The sequence below is a fragment of the Perissodus microlepis genome, chromosome 7 (genome assembly GCF_051167445.1).
Source record: "Perissodus microlepis isolate ML-2025 ecotype Zambia chromosome 7, ASM5116744v1, whole genome shotgun sequence".
In the NCBI taxonomy this organism is placed as follows: domain Eukaryota; kingdom Metazoa; phylum Chordata; class Actinopteri; order Cichliformes; family Cichlidae; genus Perissodus; species Perissodus microlepis.
The window spans coordinates 12,264,972-12,283,450 of NC_140467.1; the positions used below are offsets into that span (position 1 = coordinate 12,264,972).

Sequence of the window (18,479 nt, forward strand, 5' to 3'; positions counted from 1 at the left end):
CTCAATATTTACAAGTCTGTTTGCCCCTGTGTGAGACGGAATACACTGTAGGGAGGAATGTTTTTCACTACCATTGCTCCATGTCCTTGCCTCCCTGTGAATCTAAACAGCCTGTCTCCTCTCTCTCCGCAGTTGATATGCAAAGTGTCGACACTGCGGGCGCTGTGCAGTAGGCATACAGAGAAGCTTACAGCTTTCAAAGCAATATACCCAGACATTGTGCGTGCCCACTTCCCCCCGTTATACAAGGAGCTGTTTGGATCAGACTTTGAGCAGTCCATGCCCGTTGACGGGTAGCAACCCTGCCAGGTGCCAGTGTGCCCACCGTAGGGGAATGTGGAGGAGGAATCTGAGACACTTTACTGGTGCCCTGCACACACCAGAGCGGACAGATGGCACGCTGTTCAACTTCTTCTTTTACATTGGAGGGTAGGGCTCGGGGAGTTGATTGTCAAGGTTTACCATATTGAATCTAGTTCTCTTTGTAAGAATTGTGGGACCCGACACCCCACGGGACATGAAGAGGAGATAGGAACAAATCATTTCTGTTTGGTTGAACTTGACCCTCTTATGCGCTTTTCTAACCCAATTCTCTTCATTCGTCGTTGTTTTCACTTGATTAACTGCATCACCCCCTATCATTCTCCCTTTTTTTTATCTGCACACCTGGCTTCTAATCATTATGAACAATTAATGAGACACCTTTGAAGAAAAAGAAAAGAAAAGCTGAAGACCTCTTTACTTAGAGGATGACCACATCAGTATTATTTCCCAGGTTACACTCCCGTAACAGTTCTGCTTTCTTTCCATGGTCAAACCTGTCACCTTTTTACGCAGAAAAAGTGACAACAACAACAACAACAAAAAAAAAGATAAACGCGCACACTTTGGTCAAGTTCAGCCTCTTTTCTCTTGTGCTCAAGCCGTATCGTTTGGGATGACGCAGTGCTTGGGATGAAAACTCACGGCGACTTCGAGGAAGGTTCCATTGGCATGGCGTTGCAATCGGCACCTCTCTGTGGACAATCGTTTAAAAGAGAGAGAAAAAAAAAGAAACCTAGAATTCTGGTAATTCTAATGAAAACGCAATGATTTAAGTTGTCAAAGACTCCATCCACCATTGTTGCATAGTGAAACCATGTAAGGCCATCTGCTATTAATCCTTCTCTGGACAGGTGCCCTGGAGAAGCACAGGGCGCCAATACAATGAAAAGGGTCCATTCCACCTGTTTTATAATGTACTACAGGGTATATGGTCATAAGTACTTACTATACAGAAAAAAGTAATGTTTATAGAATCTATTTTAAATAACATGTATGATATTAGTAGTTAGACCATTCTTAATTGTTGAATTGATAAGGCACTTTTATTTACACCGTTCTTTAATTTAAGACTTGTATATTTACCTAGTGATGTGTTGCATGTGCACAAGAAATACAAGTTGAATCATGGATACAGAGGTTAGTCCCGGGAGCTGCAGATGTTACTGGTCTACTGGAAGCGTACGGGATGTCTGTTAGGGTGGCTGGCGTGGCTGCCGGTTGGCGAGCAAAAGAGGCGTGGATGAGAAGGCAGGTTAAAGACACTCCGTGGCTTGTTTTCGCAACAACTGCCAGTGCGACGCCTGTCAAAATGTAGCTGTGATACTCCTCTGAGGGGAGCATGCACAAACATAAAAAATAATACAAAAAAACAAAACAAGACAACCTCGCGGTGATGTTTTGTTTTTGTTGTGAACAGATCTGGATTTCATGGCATCTGTTTCAAGTTTTTGAAAATACAAGAAAACTGAGGTGTGCTCGGGTGACAGATTTTGGGGATTATTTTTTTTTTTTACTAAACATTTGCTTCTCATTGTACTGTGAAAATCTGTACATTTTTCTTTAAGGCTATAAATCAACCCAAATAGCCATGTGGTTGGACTGGGAAACTCACATGCAGTCTCTAATCCAATTGTTCCATCTAGTGGAAGATAAAGATACAGCAAGCGAGTTAACAGCCTAATGGCAAGAGACTCCGGGGTCTAACCTAAAAAGCACATTTACGAGCCTCAGTAAGAACATTTTCAGCGTCTTTATCTGCCTTCTCACCGCAGTCTCAGCCCGGCAACACCACGACAGGACACAGAAGAAACAGTGAAGGGAAAGTGAATATTCAAAGCCTTGTCTGGTTGTAAAGCTTCTATTTTTGTAACTTGTTTTGGTTAATAAACTCACGAAAGAGAACGAGGGAGAGAAAAAGATGTCAGGTAGCACTTAACTATATCCCTGCAATAATTAGACTAGCCGTTGTTCGTATGATTAGGGGAGAAGCATAAAAATGGTAGGACAAGTGCTATTTTCAGAATGCTTTGTTGTTGTGCTTCTGTTTTTGTTGAGTGTGTCTTTTTTGTCAGTGTGGTAGTAAAGTGGTAGAAAAAAGAAAAAAAAAGAAACAACCCTGGATGTGCCAAACAATAGTCGTTGCTTCCGCTTTTCCAGTCTACTCGTCTATAATGTAGAATGGATTCCTAAGACATTCCAGCAATCTCAGTAGCGGCTTTTAGAAAAATCGTTAAGAACAAAAAAAAAAAAGAACAAAAAAAAAAAGAAAAGACTAGAAAAAAATGATATCCCTTTAGAAACCCGACAAAGCATGTTAACACATCTGTCACCAGTCTGTCTGTAACATTGAATCCAGTTGTTTTGTCTTTTTTTTTTGTTTGTTTGTTTGTTGTTGTTGTTTTCCTTTTGTTTGCACACTATCATTCCTCTACCGTGCAATTTGCGCGAGGCGTTAATGCCTTGCGCTGTCACCCCTCAGGGAAGAGTTTCTTCTGTGCTTTTCTGTTTGAATTCATTAGATTTATAGCTTAGTAGATCTTTTTTCTTTCTATCGTTCTTTCTTTTTTTTTTTCAGGGACGTTCCATGAGAAGTGGTTGAAAATTCCGATTTGAAAATTCATCACAGAGTTGTTCAGAATTTCACATTATTGGTGTCCTTAAAGGGCCTCCAGCCAAGTCAATTAATGAAAACAAATCTTCTTTGTAAAAGAAAAACCCATCAAACCCCATCGCATTTACAAAGTGTCGTTTTTCAGTACACGGCATATTTCTTTCACGCACACAAAATAATTAAAAAAAAAATCTGTTTTGGTTTAAAACGGTGTCATCAGGGTCTTTATGAATAATAACCCTCTTTGTTAGGAAACCAAATATTCTTATGCAATACTAAATCTGTTGTGTTTTGGGTTGTTAGTAAATATGCTGTACCTAAGTAATAATATCTGTTAACGATCCAATGCTATTTTGGATATGCACAAGCCCTGTACGACTAGAAAACCTCAGTCTCAAAGCAAAAGAAACCCAGTCTGGAACACTGCTAGACAATCCGGTGTTGAGAGGCCCGGCGGCCCGGCAAGAGCAGCAAAAAGGATTAGGTGCGAACGCTCAGGGAGGTAACAGGTAGACCGAAGAAACGGCTCGCTTTCCTCTGGAGTCGCGGAGCATTTCATTAACTTTTTGTTTTTGTTTTTTTGGTGAATTTATGAGATTTTTTGGAAATCTCTCAAAAGCACTCAAATGATGAGAGGAGCTCGGCTGAACTTTTTCTATTTTATTTTTAATTATTGTTTTTTTGGCGTAGCACACTGAACTTTTTGTCAGAAAATAATGAGAAAATTGAGATTTGGCTGATTCTTTGTCAATTCTTTTCATTTTGTTTGTTTGTTTCTTGAAGATTATTATTTCTTCTTCGAACGTTATGTGATCACGTAAACAATATTCTGTCAAACATGGTCAGCCTAAGGTCTACCACTAAAAAGGGGTTCTTATCACGTAAAATGTGCTGTTTTGTTTTTCATTTTAGTCGAGTAGCTGGTAATGTGCTCTACAATGTATAACAAGCAATATGCCTTGTGTTATAATTACGGGTCTCTACAGTGCAGCCATCATCCTTTTTCAATTGACTTTATTCATACAGTTGATTTTTGTTTACTCTTTTTCTGAACAAAAAGAAGTAATAAAGCCCCATCACTCTATTTTTTAATCTTCTTAAGGTTCCGATAGAGGGAAGATTGCAGGAAACGGTCACCAAACACACAGATGCTTGTGTATAACTATAAACTACGCCTTTACACGGGCCTGAAAAGTGATGTCTTTCTGTATATTCTCATTCGAGATATCCCACTTTAAGCGAGGGATCGATGCTACTTGTGCTATTCAATCAGTGTATAGTATACAGTAAAATGTGCTGGTCCTTTTGTCTCTGCTCTGTTGTCTGTAAAAAGCAATAGTGTGTGCGTGTGTGTGTGTCTGTCTGTTCTCACAGTATGTGAATATTTTAAAAAAAACCCAGACAAGGCTTTAATAATTACAGAGGAACAGGGTCATGTGGATGAAGAGGTTTTGATCTTTTTTTTCTTTACATTTTCTAACAAAAAAGAAGCAAAGGTTTTGAGGAATGCTGAGCTCGATCCATCCATAATAGTTGTAGATTTTAAAAAGCATGACATAACGCCTTCGACAATTCACAGGTCTCTAAAGAAAAAATTCTTCGCTATCAGTTTGTTGGTCCAAGCCTAAATTGAAATGAACCGAGCCAAAATGTGCACTGTAGATTGCGTCTTCGACCGTAAATTGTGAAGACCGGCGTTATGTCACGCTTGAGGTTGCCGGTGTGTCGCCCAGAATTGTGAGTCAGTCGTCGCATTTTAACAAAACCCATTTTCCAAAGCACAGGTGATAAGACTTTATGATTAAAGTTACGTTTAAGAATATAGTTTAAAAATAACGAGACAAAACAATGAAAAGCAACTTTTAGCCATAATCGAATGTCAAGCAATAATATATGTCTGTGTATTATTTTTCATTCTTTTGTGCATAATAAGTCTTTGAACATCTGCATGTAAATACACCTCTTATTTATCGCCATTGGGTTCGGTTTTATTTTTGTGTTGATTTTGTGGATGTTTTCTCTTTTTTTTATGTTTCATCTGTACATTTGACCAGTTCTGTTCCCAGGTGGAGAACTAAGAACTTGACACGGCCTGTGTGCTGTATATCTTATTTTCTCACACTCTCTCCCTCATTCTCTGCTGTTTATTCACCATATTTAATATTATTATTGATCACATGTATAAAGGTAGCTTTGTAACTTCTGTTTGTATAGGGTAAGAGGAAAATACTGCTACTAAGGCCTACCCAGTGAAAAAGAAAAAATTATCTGTTTATCAATGACATCATATTGTACGATAACTCTGTTTCTACTTTGCTTCCCTCCTTTAGGATTAGTTTGATAGCGATAGGGCGTGCTGACATTTATTTTGTGTTGCCCTGATGTGTGGTGCTAGGTAAGTTAATTTTGTGAACCAAGTATTGATTCCTAAGCCAGGCCGCCCTATTAGTTCATTGATTTCATCGCATATTAATGTATTATTGATATTAGGACTCAACGAATAATGATGATAATAATAATGATAATGAGAATAATGAAAATGAAAATGATAGTGGTAAAATTACCCAGCCAGTACCTGTATCAGTGTGCTAGACTTGGGATAAGGCACTTATTTCCTTCTGACTTATAGCAAAGCTAGTATCTGCGAATTAACAAGCTTATTAAGGTCGCTTTTCTGGTTTGTGGAAGAATTATAATATTCAAACTGAAACAGCAGTATTGGATTTTTTTGTCCTTTTTCCTTTGTGTGATTGTAAAGAAAAAAACACTCACTGAGGCTAGTTAGTTTGTCAGGTTTTAAGATACTATTTACCTCCCCGTGTCTGCATTGTTCTTCACCTGATGCAGGGAAGTGGTGCTTGGATTTCATTTTACAGAGCCTCGGTGTATGCTTTTGTTATTCCCCATTTTAAGACTATCCTGATCCTGAAGCAGCGGTTTCTCCAGAACCAGTGGCACAAGCCTTTTGCACCACACTGAAGTGTTAAAATGTACACGAGAGGATTGCCATTTGAAGACAAAGTTGACCTTTTTCTTTTCTCTCGACTCTGTAGCAAATATCAGTAAGAATATGCTTGCAATAATACACAACGTATCACACTGAGTGCCTCTCGGTGTAACAAAATGCATACATGGTTTTGATTGTCCTTTTTTGTTGTTGTTTTTGTGGTTTTTCCAGATGTGTACTGAAGTGACAATGTATTTTGTACATGAGGGGGAATTGTCGCTCGCTCATGCTTAAAATGTTTGGGGTTTTTTTTTGTTTTGTTTTTTTCAAACTCTCTCTCTTCATGTGTTGTTAATTCTTTTTCGCGTGGGTTGTTGTTGAAGGGTTCCGATGTGTAGATGGTCTGTTTAGAGTGTACACGTCACCCCTCACGTCATTTCGGAAACATAACTGGGAACGTCGCTTCTCGTTGGTCGACAAATGCTCGCGGACGATATTACAGAAGTGTTCTCCTGCACATTGTTTTGATTTTTCTGGTCGAGCAAAAAAAAAAAAAAAAGAACTAAACAAACAAAAAATACCTAACAGAAAGTCCACATTTCTTCATTTTCTGTTAGTGTTAAATCTACTTTTTCTTTTTATTTCACTGAGGATGGAAGATTTACTAATGCATTGTATATTAAGTATTTGTATGTGTTTGTAAAACAGACATACGATGCATCTGGATTTCTTTAATGTTCTGTGTTCAATGTGCCCTCGGTCTGTTGGGGTAATTTAACATGAAAATGGGGTGGGTGCGTGGGGGAGGGTGGAGCAAGGGTGGCTTCTTTTTTTTTTTCCATGCAAAAGCAGTACAAATTACGGAAAAAGCCGAAACTAGTGTGTGGTTGTCACAAATTTCTAAGTCACATGTTTGCTACTGATGTAAAATGGGGACAGATGATCATGTACCTTTTTATCCAGCTCTTTTGAACTCTCTTTAGCAGGTAGTCTATTCACAAACGTAGTTTTGCTCCTTCTTGTCTGATTCTTAAATATGAAAATAAGTATTTTGATTCATTTTGTAAATACGGCTGTAAAGAAAAATAAGAAATTTAATGTTGTCTTTTAAATACTTTTCATTCTAATATGAATGTTGTTATATTGTACTTAGAAACTGTACCTTTAATATTACCTTTATTAAAAGTGCATTGGACACATCGATTTTAGATGTGCTTTATGTGCTGTTATCCCATAATAAAATTTACCGCTTGTAATGGGCTCTGTTTTTTCCCTGGCTGTTTATCTGTCTCCTGTTGTCTGCTCTCTGTATTCAGCTCACACTAGAAAAGTTAAACCGCACGTTCTGCCGTTACTTAATCAGAGTGACGAGCCTCACTCCGCTAGAAACTTTTCTTAATGACTGAATTATGTGGACAATACCCAGATCTAAATAAATCTGTGGTGAATAAAAGAATGTAAAATCTGAAGCTTCTCCAGAAATCTGGATAATCACTTCACTTGTATTAATTATTTTAATGAATGACTCTTTATACATTTTTCATTAAATGTTTTCCATGTAATACATTTTAGCATTATTAACTGCAAAACTGTGGAATAATATCCAACATTTCAGATTGTTTTTCTATATGTGCTTACAGTCATATGAACTCTATGCAGGCCTGTGCAAAGTTAAATGCACCCTTGTTGCTTCAATAGGAGTTTAGAGGCTCATCAAATGCACTTAATTAACTGAGCATCAGCAAATGTGATCACCTCTATAAAAGCAATGATGGCAGTTTTCTGACCTGCAGCATTTCGTTGTCTGTTAATACAACAGCATAATCTTCACAGGTGTGGACATCCTAACAAATGCAAACCTCAGAGAAAAGAAAACAAGAATTACTCAGACTCTACAGGACTCAGTATGTTAAATATTAAAGTTTTTGACAGTACAATTAGAAAAAGGCTGAATATTTATGGCTTGTTTGGACGGGTGGCCAGAAGAAAGACTTTTCTCCCTAAAAACAACACGACAGAATGCCTTAAGTTTGCAAAGCTGCATCTGAACAAACCACAAGACTTCTGGAACAAAGTCTTCTGGACAGACAAGATCAAAGCGGAGATGTTTGGCCATGCACAGCATCACTTTTGGTGAAACACAGCATATCAGCACCAACACCTCATACTAGCAGTCATGCACGGTGGTGGAGTCCTGAAAATTAGGGCTTGTTCTGCAGCCACAGGACCTGGGAACCACGAACTCCTCTGTACAGTGTACTGAGTGGTATTCTAAAATATGAGGCAATCTGTCTGATTGCTGAAGTTGGGGATGGCAAGAAGACAATGACCCCAAGAACAGCAGCAGGTCTACACCAGAAAGGCTGTAAAAATAAATTAATCAAGGCATTGCAAATGGGACTTTAACAGAGCTTTGCCTGCAAATCAATGAACTGAAGCAATTTTGTAAAGAAGAGTGAGCAGAAATTCTTCAACAATGATACGAGACTGATAGTCATACAGAAAATGATTTCTTCAAGTTATTGCTGCTAAAGGTGGTTCCTCGGGCAACAAAATATCTATATGGACGCCAGAGTTCAATGGAAAAAGCAAGTCTCTTGATTTTAGAAAAGACCAATAGAAGGGTTTAAGTTTGTCAAATGTTAAATAGTGCTATTACTTTTGGTGTTTTTGATCTTAGTTTTTATACACCTCAGCAGAGTAGTGGAGCATGTAAGCTGCATTCAGGTTAATGCCTGAGACCGCTGTGGATATGAGCAAGAGATCCAGATAGGTCTCCCTATAATTATCTGTACTAGAGCTGGGACTCGTATCTCCAGATATAATAAGATTTTACAGACCCCAAGATAGCAACTAACAGCAGTCTCAGAAACCACGCAGAGATGGGGCTCAGAACTGGACAGCAAAGGTTCTTTGGACATTATTATTACATGAAGAGAATTACCTGCTTGCAGCAAAATTAGAAAACAGCATGCACTTTTCCCCTCACTTTGCTGAAAAATGGTCTTCCTTAATTCAAAGTAAGGAGAATTATTTGTAAACAGACACCATGGAGATGTTTTAGGCTGTAGAGTTAGGCTGTTGGCGTGGACACACATTCAAGTGTATTTTTCTCTTTCATAGATGGGCAGGGAAACTGTTACCGAACACTAAAGCAAAGCTGCAAAGAAATGTCATCTTATTTGTAACCAAATACACACACACACACACAAAAATAATAAAATCGATTGATTAATAGTTACCATCCGTTAGGGGGCAGCAATGCACACAGAGCGGTTAATGTCAGCAGAATTTTACCAAGACGAATACTGTCGCTCAACAAACGTGTGTTAGCCAGATAACACTAAAGTTAACAGTCAGTAGTGCAGTTTTTCCTGTGGACCGCTGTCACAGACCACCATGGAGCTGACATGGTACGTCGCATTCTCACTGCCACTGGTTTCTGTCCTTTGAATCCTTGTGGATACTATTTGTCAGCTTGAGCTAAGTACGCTCGCTACATCAAGTAAGGATTAGCACATGCTGGCTAACAGGAGTTGAGAGAGCTCACTTACGCTTTGTGCGGCGTTGACTTAACGTTATTTATATGGACTCAAATCCCATTTAGTGGCTACCTTAGGAGTAAAACCTTTACTGTTTAACTCCGAACAGGAGCCGAAACATGTGCTTACAAAACGAGGCTGCACCATGTTATTTATCCTTGGCTAGCTGTCTGTCAAGCTGCTTAAATAAGACGGGAAGTTAGAGAAAACTTAAGAAAATATTTACAACTGTTAGACATTTCCACCATTTTTTTTAAATAAATCTAAATAAATGTTGTTTTACTAGTTAGAAAATAATGTTGTTTCTATATTATTTCGTTTTTCTCGCTCATTTTTCCAGTATGATAATACCGTTAGCTAAACACTAGATTTTGTATTGTTTGTACCTGACGTTACCACTTTAATATTTTTTAAATGCTTTTTATTTATAATCAGTTCTGTTCAAGAATTCATTATAACAACAAAACAACTTTTATATTTTGAAAGGGAAAACAGGAAGTTGCACCTGAGAACAGCTGCGCAACATTTCTCTCAGAGAAAAACACGTGTTTCACTTTGTTTACTCTCTGTTTGGCGGAAACGTTGATTTGATAATAATAAGACTTATAACAGAATTGGGATTATATTTGTGCAAAAAATAGTGCATTAAAATATATTTTAATATTTCGTTTATTAAAGTAATTGAAAAATGAAATCAAATTGTGTGTATATATTACATTTTTTGGATATATTGTGATATTGCTATTATTATCACTGGGATTAAAAAAAAAACATCCATAAGTTAAATATGAAGTTGGGGTATTTTTTTCAAAACTTTGAGTCGGATACCTTAAAATTGCGACACTAAGTCAAACCTTTAAGAAAATAACTTCAGAAGGTGTGAATATTGAATATTTATACTTTTGTTAATTATCTGTCAGGTGGCTTTTTTTATTATTTCTTCTTGTCTTACATAAACAAGTTTATCTAGTAATCAATATTTTGTAAAATTGCAGAGTAAAAGAGTAATTGTATAATATACACAAGGCCCTACAACAGCAATATAAAAACACCAGTTAAATTCTAGAAATGTTTGGCACTTTGGAATGGTTTAACAACAACATAGGGTCTCTAATATCTTTTATTTTCTCATTTTAAATTGAAGGGAAGACCATCCAGTTCCTGAAGGACCTTTCTTTTCCAGAGATGTTTATGACAAATATTCCCTTGCACCTAATATCAGAGAACTGTGGGCCTTTCTCCGAGGGTATGTCATTAAATTAACAGTTAGTGTAAATGCACTTGAAATTATAGTTTACTTTATCTGTTTATTCTACTCGTGTTTTCATTCTCCTTCTCCAAGTCCTGTAGAGAATGCCAAAGCCAAACAGGAGTGTGATGATGGGGCTGCAAAAGTCTCCCGCTCTCCTTCCACAGATGAAGCTGCAGAGTTTAAAGACAACAGTTGCATTAGCAGCCAAGCATCCTGCTGGGACAGCTGTGATAGTGAGGATCTAAGTGCAGACAAAGCCGTTGAAAGAACAGGAGACTTTGAGGATACCAAAAAATCAGGAGCAGAGCAGAAACAGATTAAGAAAGATGCTCCCTTTCCCGAGCCCAGGCTCCCTTATCCCTGCCTGTCCAACATTTCTAGCAAACAACAGGAGACATTTCTTGGTTTTTTAATGAATAAGAAAACCAAGGATCCTCCAGAGGTATCAGCATTTGCATCTTAATGCTCTTAATAGGAGCTTAGTCCTGGTAGTTGTAATTCCATTACTTGGTGAAAAAAAAGACCCTGATTTTTTGTTTGCTTGTTTTTTCCAGGTCTTAAAGGCACGAGTGAACAATGAAGTGATGCACTTCAATAGCTACCTCCAAGATGTGGCTAGAATGTGTGCTGATGACTACAATTTCATATCACAAGGAGCTATGCAATATTCAGAGGTACTGATACTCCATCAGTTGCACCTCTCGTTAGCTTTATGTGGTTTAGTTCATAAGCAATGAAACACAAACCCTAATTGTTTTTTCTTTGTTGTTTTTAAGGAATTTTTAAGGAGCTGTTTGGAATGCATTAGGACGCTTCCCCAGTTCTACCAGATCCACGAGCTGACCAGTTTAACAGGAGGGACATTCGATCCAGGGCTGGCTCTGACCTTTGAAAAACAGCTGCTGAATATGGTAATGTACATCTGCAGCTGCTTTTCAGTCTCAACAGTATCAGACTACAGCCTTATATAATTTAGTTGTTCAGAAATTAAAATGTCTTTTTTTTCCCTTGTTTAAAAAAAATTAAATCATCACTTTGATACCTTCTCAGCTTCAAGTGTTGAATTGCAGAATCAGTTTTTTTTGCTGTTGATTAAGTTTCTCTATTACCATATTTCTTCCCTTTATTTCTCCAGGGCAGTGTGAATATTACAGACCACAAGATAGTGCCTGCTGATGCACAACTTGCATGGGATTATCAAAGTGTTTCATCAGAGAATCCTCCAGCTAAAAAGGCTAAGGACATGCATGCTGTAAGCAATTGTCTCACTTTTTGTAATTGCTCCATCAGAGTAAGCCACAGACACATTTTACTGCTAGAATGAGATTCATGACCTCAGGTCTATTGAAATTCTCTTTCGCCTCTTGCAGTTTTCACCAAAGACACCAGAGGGTGTTCATGTCTTGCTCAGCAAAATTAGACCTTATTGCATTTTTCTGAAAGATGCCAGGTCACACATGTTAATGTCAAACCCCGTTTAACTGTAGAAAGTTGTGTATCCACTTGTGTTTGTTTGACTGATACAGAAGATTTTCTCATGTTCTGGTAGTGTGATTTTTTTTTTTTTTGTGTTTTGTTTTTTCCCCTCCTTCTCCAGACTGTCAGTGGTGATGGGAATGCTGAGAAGCTCTGTGCTTGTTATGAGCCTCATGTTTGTTTGACTCGAGATGCCTTGGTCAGGCTGCTGGACAACCATGGCCCTGAATTTGTGGAGCAATGGGAACTGCCTGTTTGGGTCAAATTAAACCAAGGAAAAGGTACAGCACACATCACATGCTGTTGTAGTGGAAGTTAATTAGAGCCAGTTTAAGTTTTACTTCCAGCAGTTAAAAATGTGCTATCATGGTGAAGCGAGAAAAAAATATAGATTACCCTTTTTAAGCTTACTTAACAGGTTTTAAATAAAATTCTGTTTTGAAGAATATAGGGCATATTATGACCTAACAAAAACATGCTGCAGAATTGAGCTTAATCATATGATTACCAAAAAAGAAAAGAGCAGAAGACATGTTCATATTTTTTAAAAGTGAGAACTAAATTACATGTTTATGAGAAGCATAAATGCTCACTGTTGTCACCTTCATGAAGTGTGTCGTGCTGCAAAAGTGACGTCACAACTGCTGGCACGCATCACTCTAACATCATTTTAGCTTGCTGTGCACCTTTTGTAGTTTTGTAGTTTTGTAGCCTTGTGCGCGTGTCAGTCTTTACTTCCATTTCACTGAAATGTCAGTACAGGAGCTCACAAATTTGAAGAATCTGTAACAGCTTGAAAAGATGACACTTCCTGGCAAAAACTTTTTTTTTTTAAATTTGCAATTTCTTTGCTTCTTGCAACAAGTCTGTGATGACATCACAGTTGGTGCACAGCACAGCCAATGTGGTGACCATAAACTAGGTATTAGGTCGCTATTGTGTGTATTGATGTTATATGGCCTGACGGTGGTACTGTTTCACGTGGCCCTTTTTATTCTTATTCACAGTCGGTAATCAGAAGAAGACTGTGTATATAGACTCGCCGCTCCTGAAGACTGAAATGACAGTGAGAGAAAGGAGTCATATCTATCACAAAGAGAGTTTGAAGCGGTCCATCAAGAAGAATGGAAGTAAAAATGTGTTCCATTTGATGACAGAGCTTCCTGTAAATAAGCAGAACCCCTCACAGGTATGTTTATGTGTAAATTAACTGTGGTAGTGGTGGTGTTATCTGGTCTTATTTCATTAGAGCAATTCTTCTTCTTCTGTTTCTGAATTAGGAAATTTCCCAGAGAAGCGTAGTTTCTCTGGAAAACAGTGGTCTGGATTTTGAGGTGGATCTCACCGACCTGGAGACATTTGGAGAGACGTCAAAGTGTAAGAAGATCCCAGATGAACAGGATGGATATATTAAAAGTAAAAAAGATAGAGGGTCCCCACTTTCAAAAAAGATTAAAACGTTCAGTGAAGAGATGAGCAGCTCCTCAATAAAAACTAACGACTCTGTGTCAGAGCCAGCTCAGCAGGTTTTGAGTGTGCACATTCAACCAGGGACTGAACAAGCAAGACAAGACCCTGCCCTGCAGAGTGATGAAGACCAAGCTTTTACTGGAGACTCGGATGATGAGAAACTGGTCATTGATGACTCGATGTCTCCAGTGAACACTGTCCCAAAACAAAGTAAACCTCAAACTGTAACGTGCTCTTCAGACCCTCCAGTTGTTCCTGCTTCTGAGTCCACTCCTGAAAGTTCAGAGATGTCTTCCCCTCAAAGAGTTACAAGGGCCAGACGGCAAACCAAAAGAGCAAAGGACTCTGGGGACCAGCTAGGTGAGATCCTGCGCATGCAGACAGCCATGTTCAAGTCTGCCAACGAAATGGCCAAATGCTCTGCTAAGTCGCCCACCCGATGTGCAGGGCCATCAGTTCACTCTCATCCAACATCGCTGGTTAAACCGTGTGTGTCTTCATTTTTGGAGAGAAACCAGAGCAAGGATGGTGAAACCTGTGTGGTTCCCCCCAAGTCTTTATCCCTCAGTGCTGACACTAAAGAACATAAAAGTTAGTGTTGATTGATTTTCAATATGGTGGTTTAATTTCTGTATGACGTGATTACCATGCAGTGCTTCATTGACTCTCTGCTCCTTTATTGACCCCCTCAGAGCTTCTTTCACAAGATCTGCAGGCTACAACAGAAGATGAGCAAGATTACGAGGCTCCTGTTGAGGGCAACCTGTTTTATAAACTCTACAGTCTGCAAGACTTGTTACTCATGGTGCGCAGCTCTGTCTCTCTGACCCACACGAGAAAAGTAGGCAGCAGGAAAAACCAGGTATAAACATTCATTCTGTATATGCACAATCCTCGGAATGAGATTTGTTTTTAATATTGACATTTGATCTGTCCCAATAGCATACACCAGTGCATGTCTTGCCTAAGCTGGAGTACCAGTTGTGCTATGGTGTTGAGTGCCTAACCAGGAGCGAGGTATGCAACTTGTGGACAGAGACTTTGCTTCACTCCAGCACAGTATCCTACATAGGTAACGTTTTTATCCTTGTTACTTTCAAACTTGTTGCTTTGAGATACTATTAAAATGATGATGGTTATGTTCCACACATGGTTCTAAATTGAGCTAAAGGAGGGACCCTTTGGCTTTCCTTTTTTTTACTTCGTTGCCAAGGAAATAGCCAATGTATCATTTAGACTGCTTAAAACAGGCCACAATACAGTCAGTGGGGCAGATTCTTCCACAAACCAGAGAAATAGTCTTCAGATGACTCATCGTCCTCCTCTGACTGTGTAATGGTTAGGTTTACTTAGTTGCCATAGCTACAGCCACATGTGATCATGTGTTATTACAGTGAATGCAGTGTGCAAAGCTAAGCTAAGTGTTGTTTTGGGCTTTAGTTGCATTGTCAGTGTCTCCGTATTGCTTATCTATGACTCAAGATTCGGGGAAAGACTCCACCTTTTGTCTGTGCTAGGTTCACTGAACTGACTCATGTAATCTTGACATGCATGTACTGTGTTCCTTTTGCCTATTGGATTAATTAAACACCTTTATAGTTCACAAAAGGTACACACATTGGCACAAGTTTCATATGTTCAGCTTCACTGCTGTAAATGTAGCCATTCAAGAGAATGGCTAACAAGCCTGTGTGGCAAAATAATGTCTGGTTTTGCCACTAGTGGTAAGAACATTGAGCTATATGAAATAAATAATATCCCCCAGCTATTGAAATTATATGGTGCTAATAGACTTCCTGATTTACTTGGTTCTTTGTGGTTTATCATGTGGTTTGTCATGGGGCATTCTGCTATTGTGTATTTATGGCTGCTGTTGTCAGCTCTAAAACACTCTGCAAATGAAGGAAGACACTGTTGAAATATGCAGGCCTTCCCAGCTGGAGTGGGAGGCAGGGAAGGATCAAGATGAGAGGGGGCCAACGAGCATTTCTTAACACCCACTCAAGCTGGTTAACAATGCTGGCAAATCACCACAGACTAATTACTTTGTGAGCACCAGACATAGCACGGATAATGAAGTGAAGCTCTTGATGTGCACACTAGCTCTTGTTGTTCTCTCAGTTTGTCTTTCACCCTGTCTCCATGACTCTGTAGCGCACATCAATGCACACACATCAAAAGTAGCTCTGCTGCGAAAGCTGCCTGATGACTGGAAGCAGAACATCTCCTGTGGGTTCAAGTGAGTGTTGTTTCAACAAATGTGTGTCGATAAAAAGGATTAAGCTAATCATCTCAGAATGATTGTGTTACTTAAGATTTCGAGTTTGTCTTCTTGAGTTTCAGTCAGAGTGTTGATAATCCAGGACTTTTCATCACCTCTGAATTTGTTAGATGCCAAGTAAAGCAGATAGACTGAAACTTGCTGATGTCTCTTTTCCAGGCTTTCCAAGTCATTAAATATACTCCACCACCTACTGAAAAAACTTACTGGGTAAGTTGTTGCTGACACAAATTATATTATTACTATTTTTGTTTGTATATTGTTGTCATTGAGATCCTCCACCCAAATTTTATTTGATAATTGTAAGTGTGTGCACAGATTTATTAAAATGTACAAACATACATGCAGATACATTATATAAAGCAAAAACAGAGTTTATACAATTCTATCACACTTGAAAGTCAATATTTGGTGTGACCGCCTTTATAATTCAATACAACCTGGATGAACACTTAGGCAAACTTTCTTTTCATTTCTTTAAGCAGTCTCCAGGAATCGTCCTCCAGGCTTCTTGAAGGACATTCAAAGCTCTTCTTTGAATGTCGGCTGTCTTTTGTTTTATTCTGTTAACATGATCCCACATCTTCAGTAATGTTGAGGCCCGGCTTCTGGGGAGGCCAATCCATGACTGATAGTGTTCCATGGTGTGTTTTTCCTCTCCAGTTAAGCTTTTACTGCAATGACGGTGTGTTTAAGGTCATTTTCATGCTGGAAAAGGAAGCCAGTTGCCAGTCAGACTCTTTCCAGATGGTATTATATGGTGGATGTAAAATCTGACAGCTCTTTTCTATCTTTTGTTAATCTTTAACACTACTGGCTTAAATGTAGCCTTAAACCATGACTGAGCCTCCACCATGGTTTAGAGCAATAAGACCCCCCCCCCCCCTCCCTCAGTGCTGACACTAAAGAACACAAAAGTTGGTGTCAATTGATTTTCAATATTTTGGTTTAATTTCTGTATGACTTAATTAACATAACAGTGCATCATTGACTCCCTGCTCCTTTATTGACCCCCTCAGAGCTTCTTTCACAAGACCTGCAGGCTACAACAGAAGATGAGCAAGATTACGAAGCTCCTGTTGAGGGCAACCTGTTTTATAAACTCTATAGTGTTTGTTTAAATGTTGATGAATTGAATGTAAAGTCTATACCCCAAGGAGTTGTTTTTTGTTTTGTTTTTTTTCAAACTTGCTCATCACCTTCAGGTTATCAGAAAGTTGGCTATTGATTTGTAAAGCTTTGTTTAAGCCGATGAAATGTTCACACCGTTCGCTCTGGCTGCCTCGGGCTAAAACTGTGACGCAAGTCTGCCGTCATGTTTGTGCTGGAGAATTACTCAATCAGAGAATTACTCAATGACACTCAGTACATGTGTCAACTTCTTTGTCAGCACTTCATTCTTCATCATTTCTTCCAAGAATGGAGAAATCATTGCAGTGCTACAACATGTTTCTGTGAGTGACACAGTGTCAAGGACTTTGTTTGCTTTTGTAGGTTAGAGGAAGGACGATACCTGATTGCACATAAATCGGGGGAACCGTTTGTGACCATCCTCAAAGCAGCACATGGAAAAGGGAATCGGGGGGGATACGATCTGCATCAGGTCCACAGCTCTGTTCCACAACCCCCGGCCTTTGGCTTTGTGCCTTGGATACCTGTTGATCCAGCTGTAGTGCTGCCCTTCCACCAGCAACATGGAAGAGTCCCCTGCACCTTTCCACCAACACCCATTGTGAAGGTTTGTATTCATGTTTTCGCTACAGTTACCCTGTTAATTCAAAACATTATAGGGAAAAAAATCTCCACAACAACAGACATGTGGCCCAGGTTAATAAAGAGCAACAAGAGGAAAGGTTGCTATGTTTATATTAATATCTAGGAAGTCCCCACCCCCACTCCAGAGAATTTGTAAAAGCAAAAATACCTTAAGTTCTTTTTTAACAAGTTAAACCAGAATCTACTGCATATTTGTTAGTGGTAGCCTAAAACTAGCACCACCACCCCAGGGAGAATTTATAAAAGCAAAAATAACTCTTTTAACAAGTTGAACCAGAAGCTGCCTCGTATTTGTTAATGGCAAAGCCTAAAACTAACAGCAGGGACAAATACTGAGAAGAGTTATTGGCTTTTCTGGTTTAGATTCTGAGACATTCATTGGAGGTCTGTCTGAAATTTAACATAGCAAATAGCTGAACGGCTTTCTTTATTCACTTAACAGCTTTTGGTAAAACAAGTTTTCAGCCAAGCAACTTTGAGCACTCAGTCCTTCTGAAAATGACAAATAAACATATTCTCTTATTGTCCATCCTACCAGAAAACCAATGGAAGCAACAAGAAGACGCGCAAGCAGAAGAAACGTACAGCCAAGCGTAACACGTATGTGAAAAAGCTCATTCAAAAGTCGTTTTAAGATCCCTTTGTTAATGTATTGTCATATAACTTCATGATTTGCATTAGGAGAGCTGGAGGAGGAGCTGCACATGCATGTCTAAAGAAATAAAAGCAAAGTCCTTAAATTATAAATGTGGATCCTGATGCACTTTTATTCTATATAACCTGTAATTTTGTTCAAAGGT

The 18,479-nt window shown here is 38.8% G+C and overlaps 2 protein-coding genes across 3 annotated transcripts in view; both read left to right on the top strand.

Annotated features, from left to right (window-relative positions):
* The window catches only part of roraa (RAR-related orphan receptor A, paralog a), a 187,078-nt gene extending 179,936 nt beyond the window's left edge, over window positions 1-7,142 (top strand). For both annotated transcript variants that reach the window (XM_084933439.1, XM_084933440.1), the window contains one exon: window positions 133-7,142. In XM_084933439.1, coding sequence (XP_084789565.1) covers window positions 133-297 — 165 coding nt within the window. In that variant the 3' untranslated portion in view covers window positions 298-7,142. The remainder of the gene's footprint in view (window positions 1-132) is intronic.
* Window positions 7,143-9,141: 1,999 nt separating this feature from the next.
* Window positions 9,142-18,477, top strand: ice2 (interactor of little elongator complex ELL subunit 2). Its single transcript, XM_084933441.1, has 16 exons — window positions 9,142-9,295; window positions 10,569-10,670; window positions 10,767-11,118; window positions 11,231-11,350; window positions 11,453-11,587; window positions 11,812-11,928; window positions 12,274-12,433; window positions 13,160-13,341; window positions 13,433-14,213; window positions 14,315-14,484; window positions 14,565-14,694; window positions 15,777-15,861; window positions 16,063-16,113; window positions 17,398-17,641; window positions 18,218-18,279; window positions 18,361-18,477. Exons 1-16 carry the CDS (start codon window positions 9,282-9,284, stop codon window positions 18,401-18,403), a joined length of 2,748 nt encoding a protein of 915 aa, XP_084789567.1. The 5' UTR covers window positions 9,142-9,281; the 3' UTR covers window positions 18,404-18,477.
* Window positions 18,478-18,479: the final 2 nt, after the last annotated feature.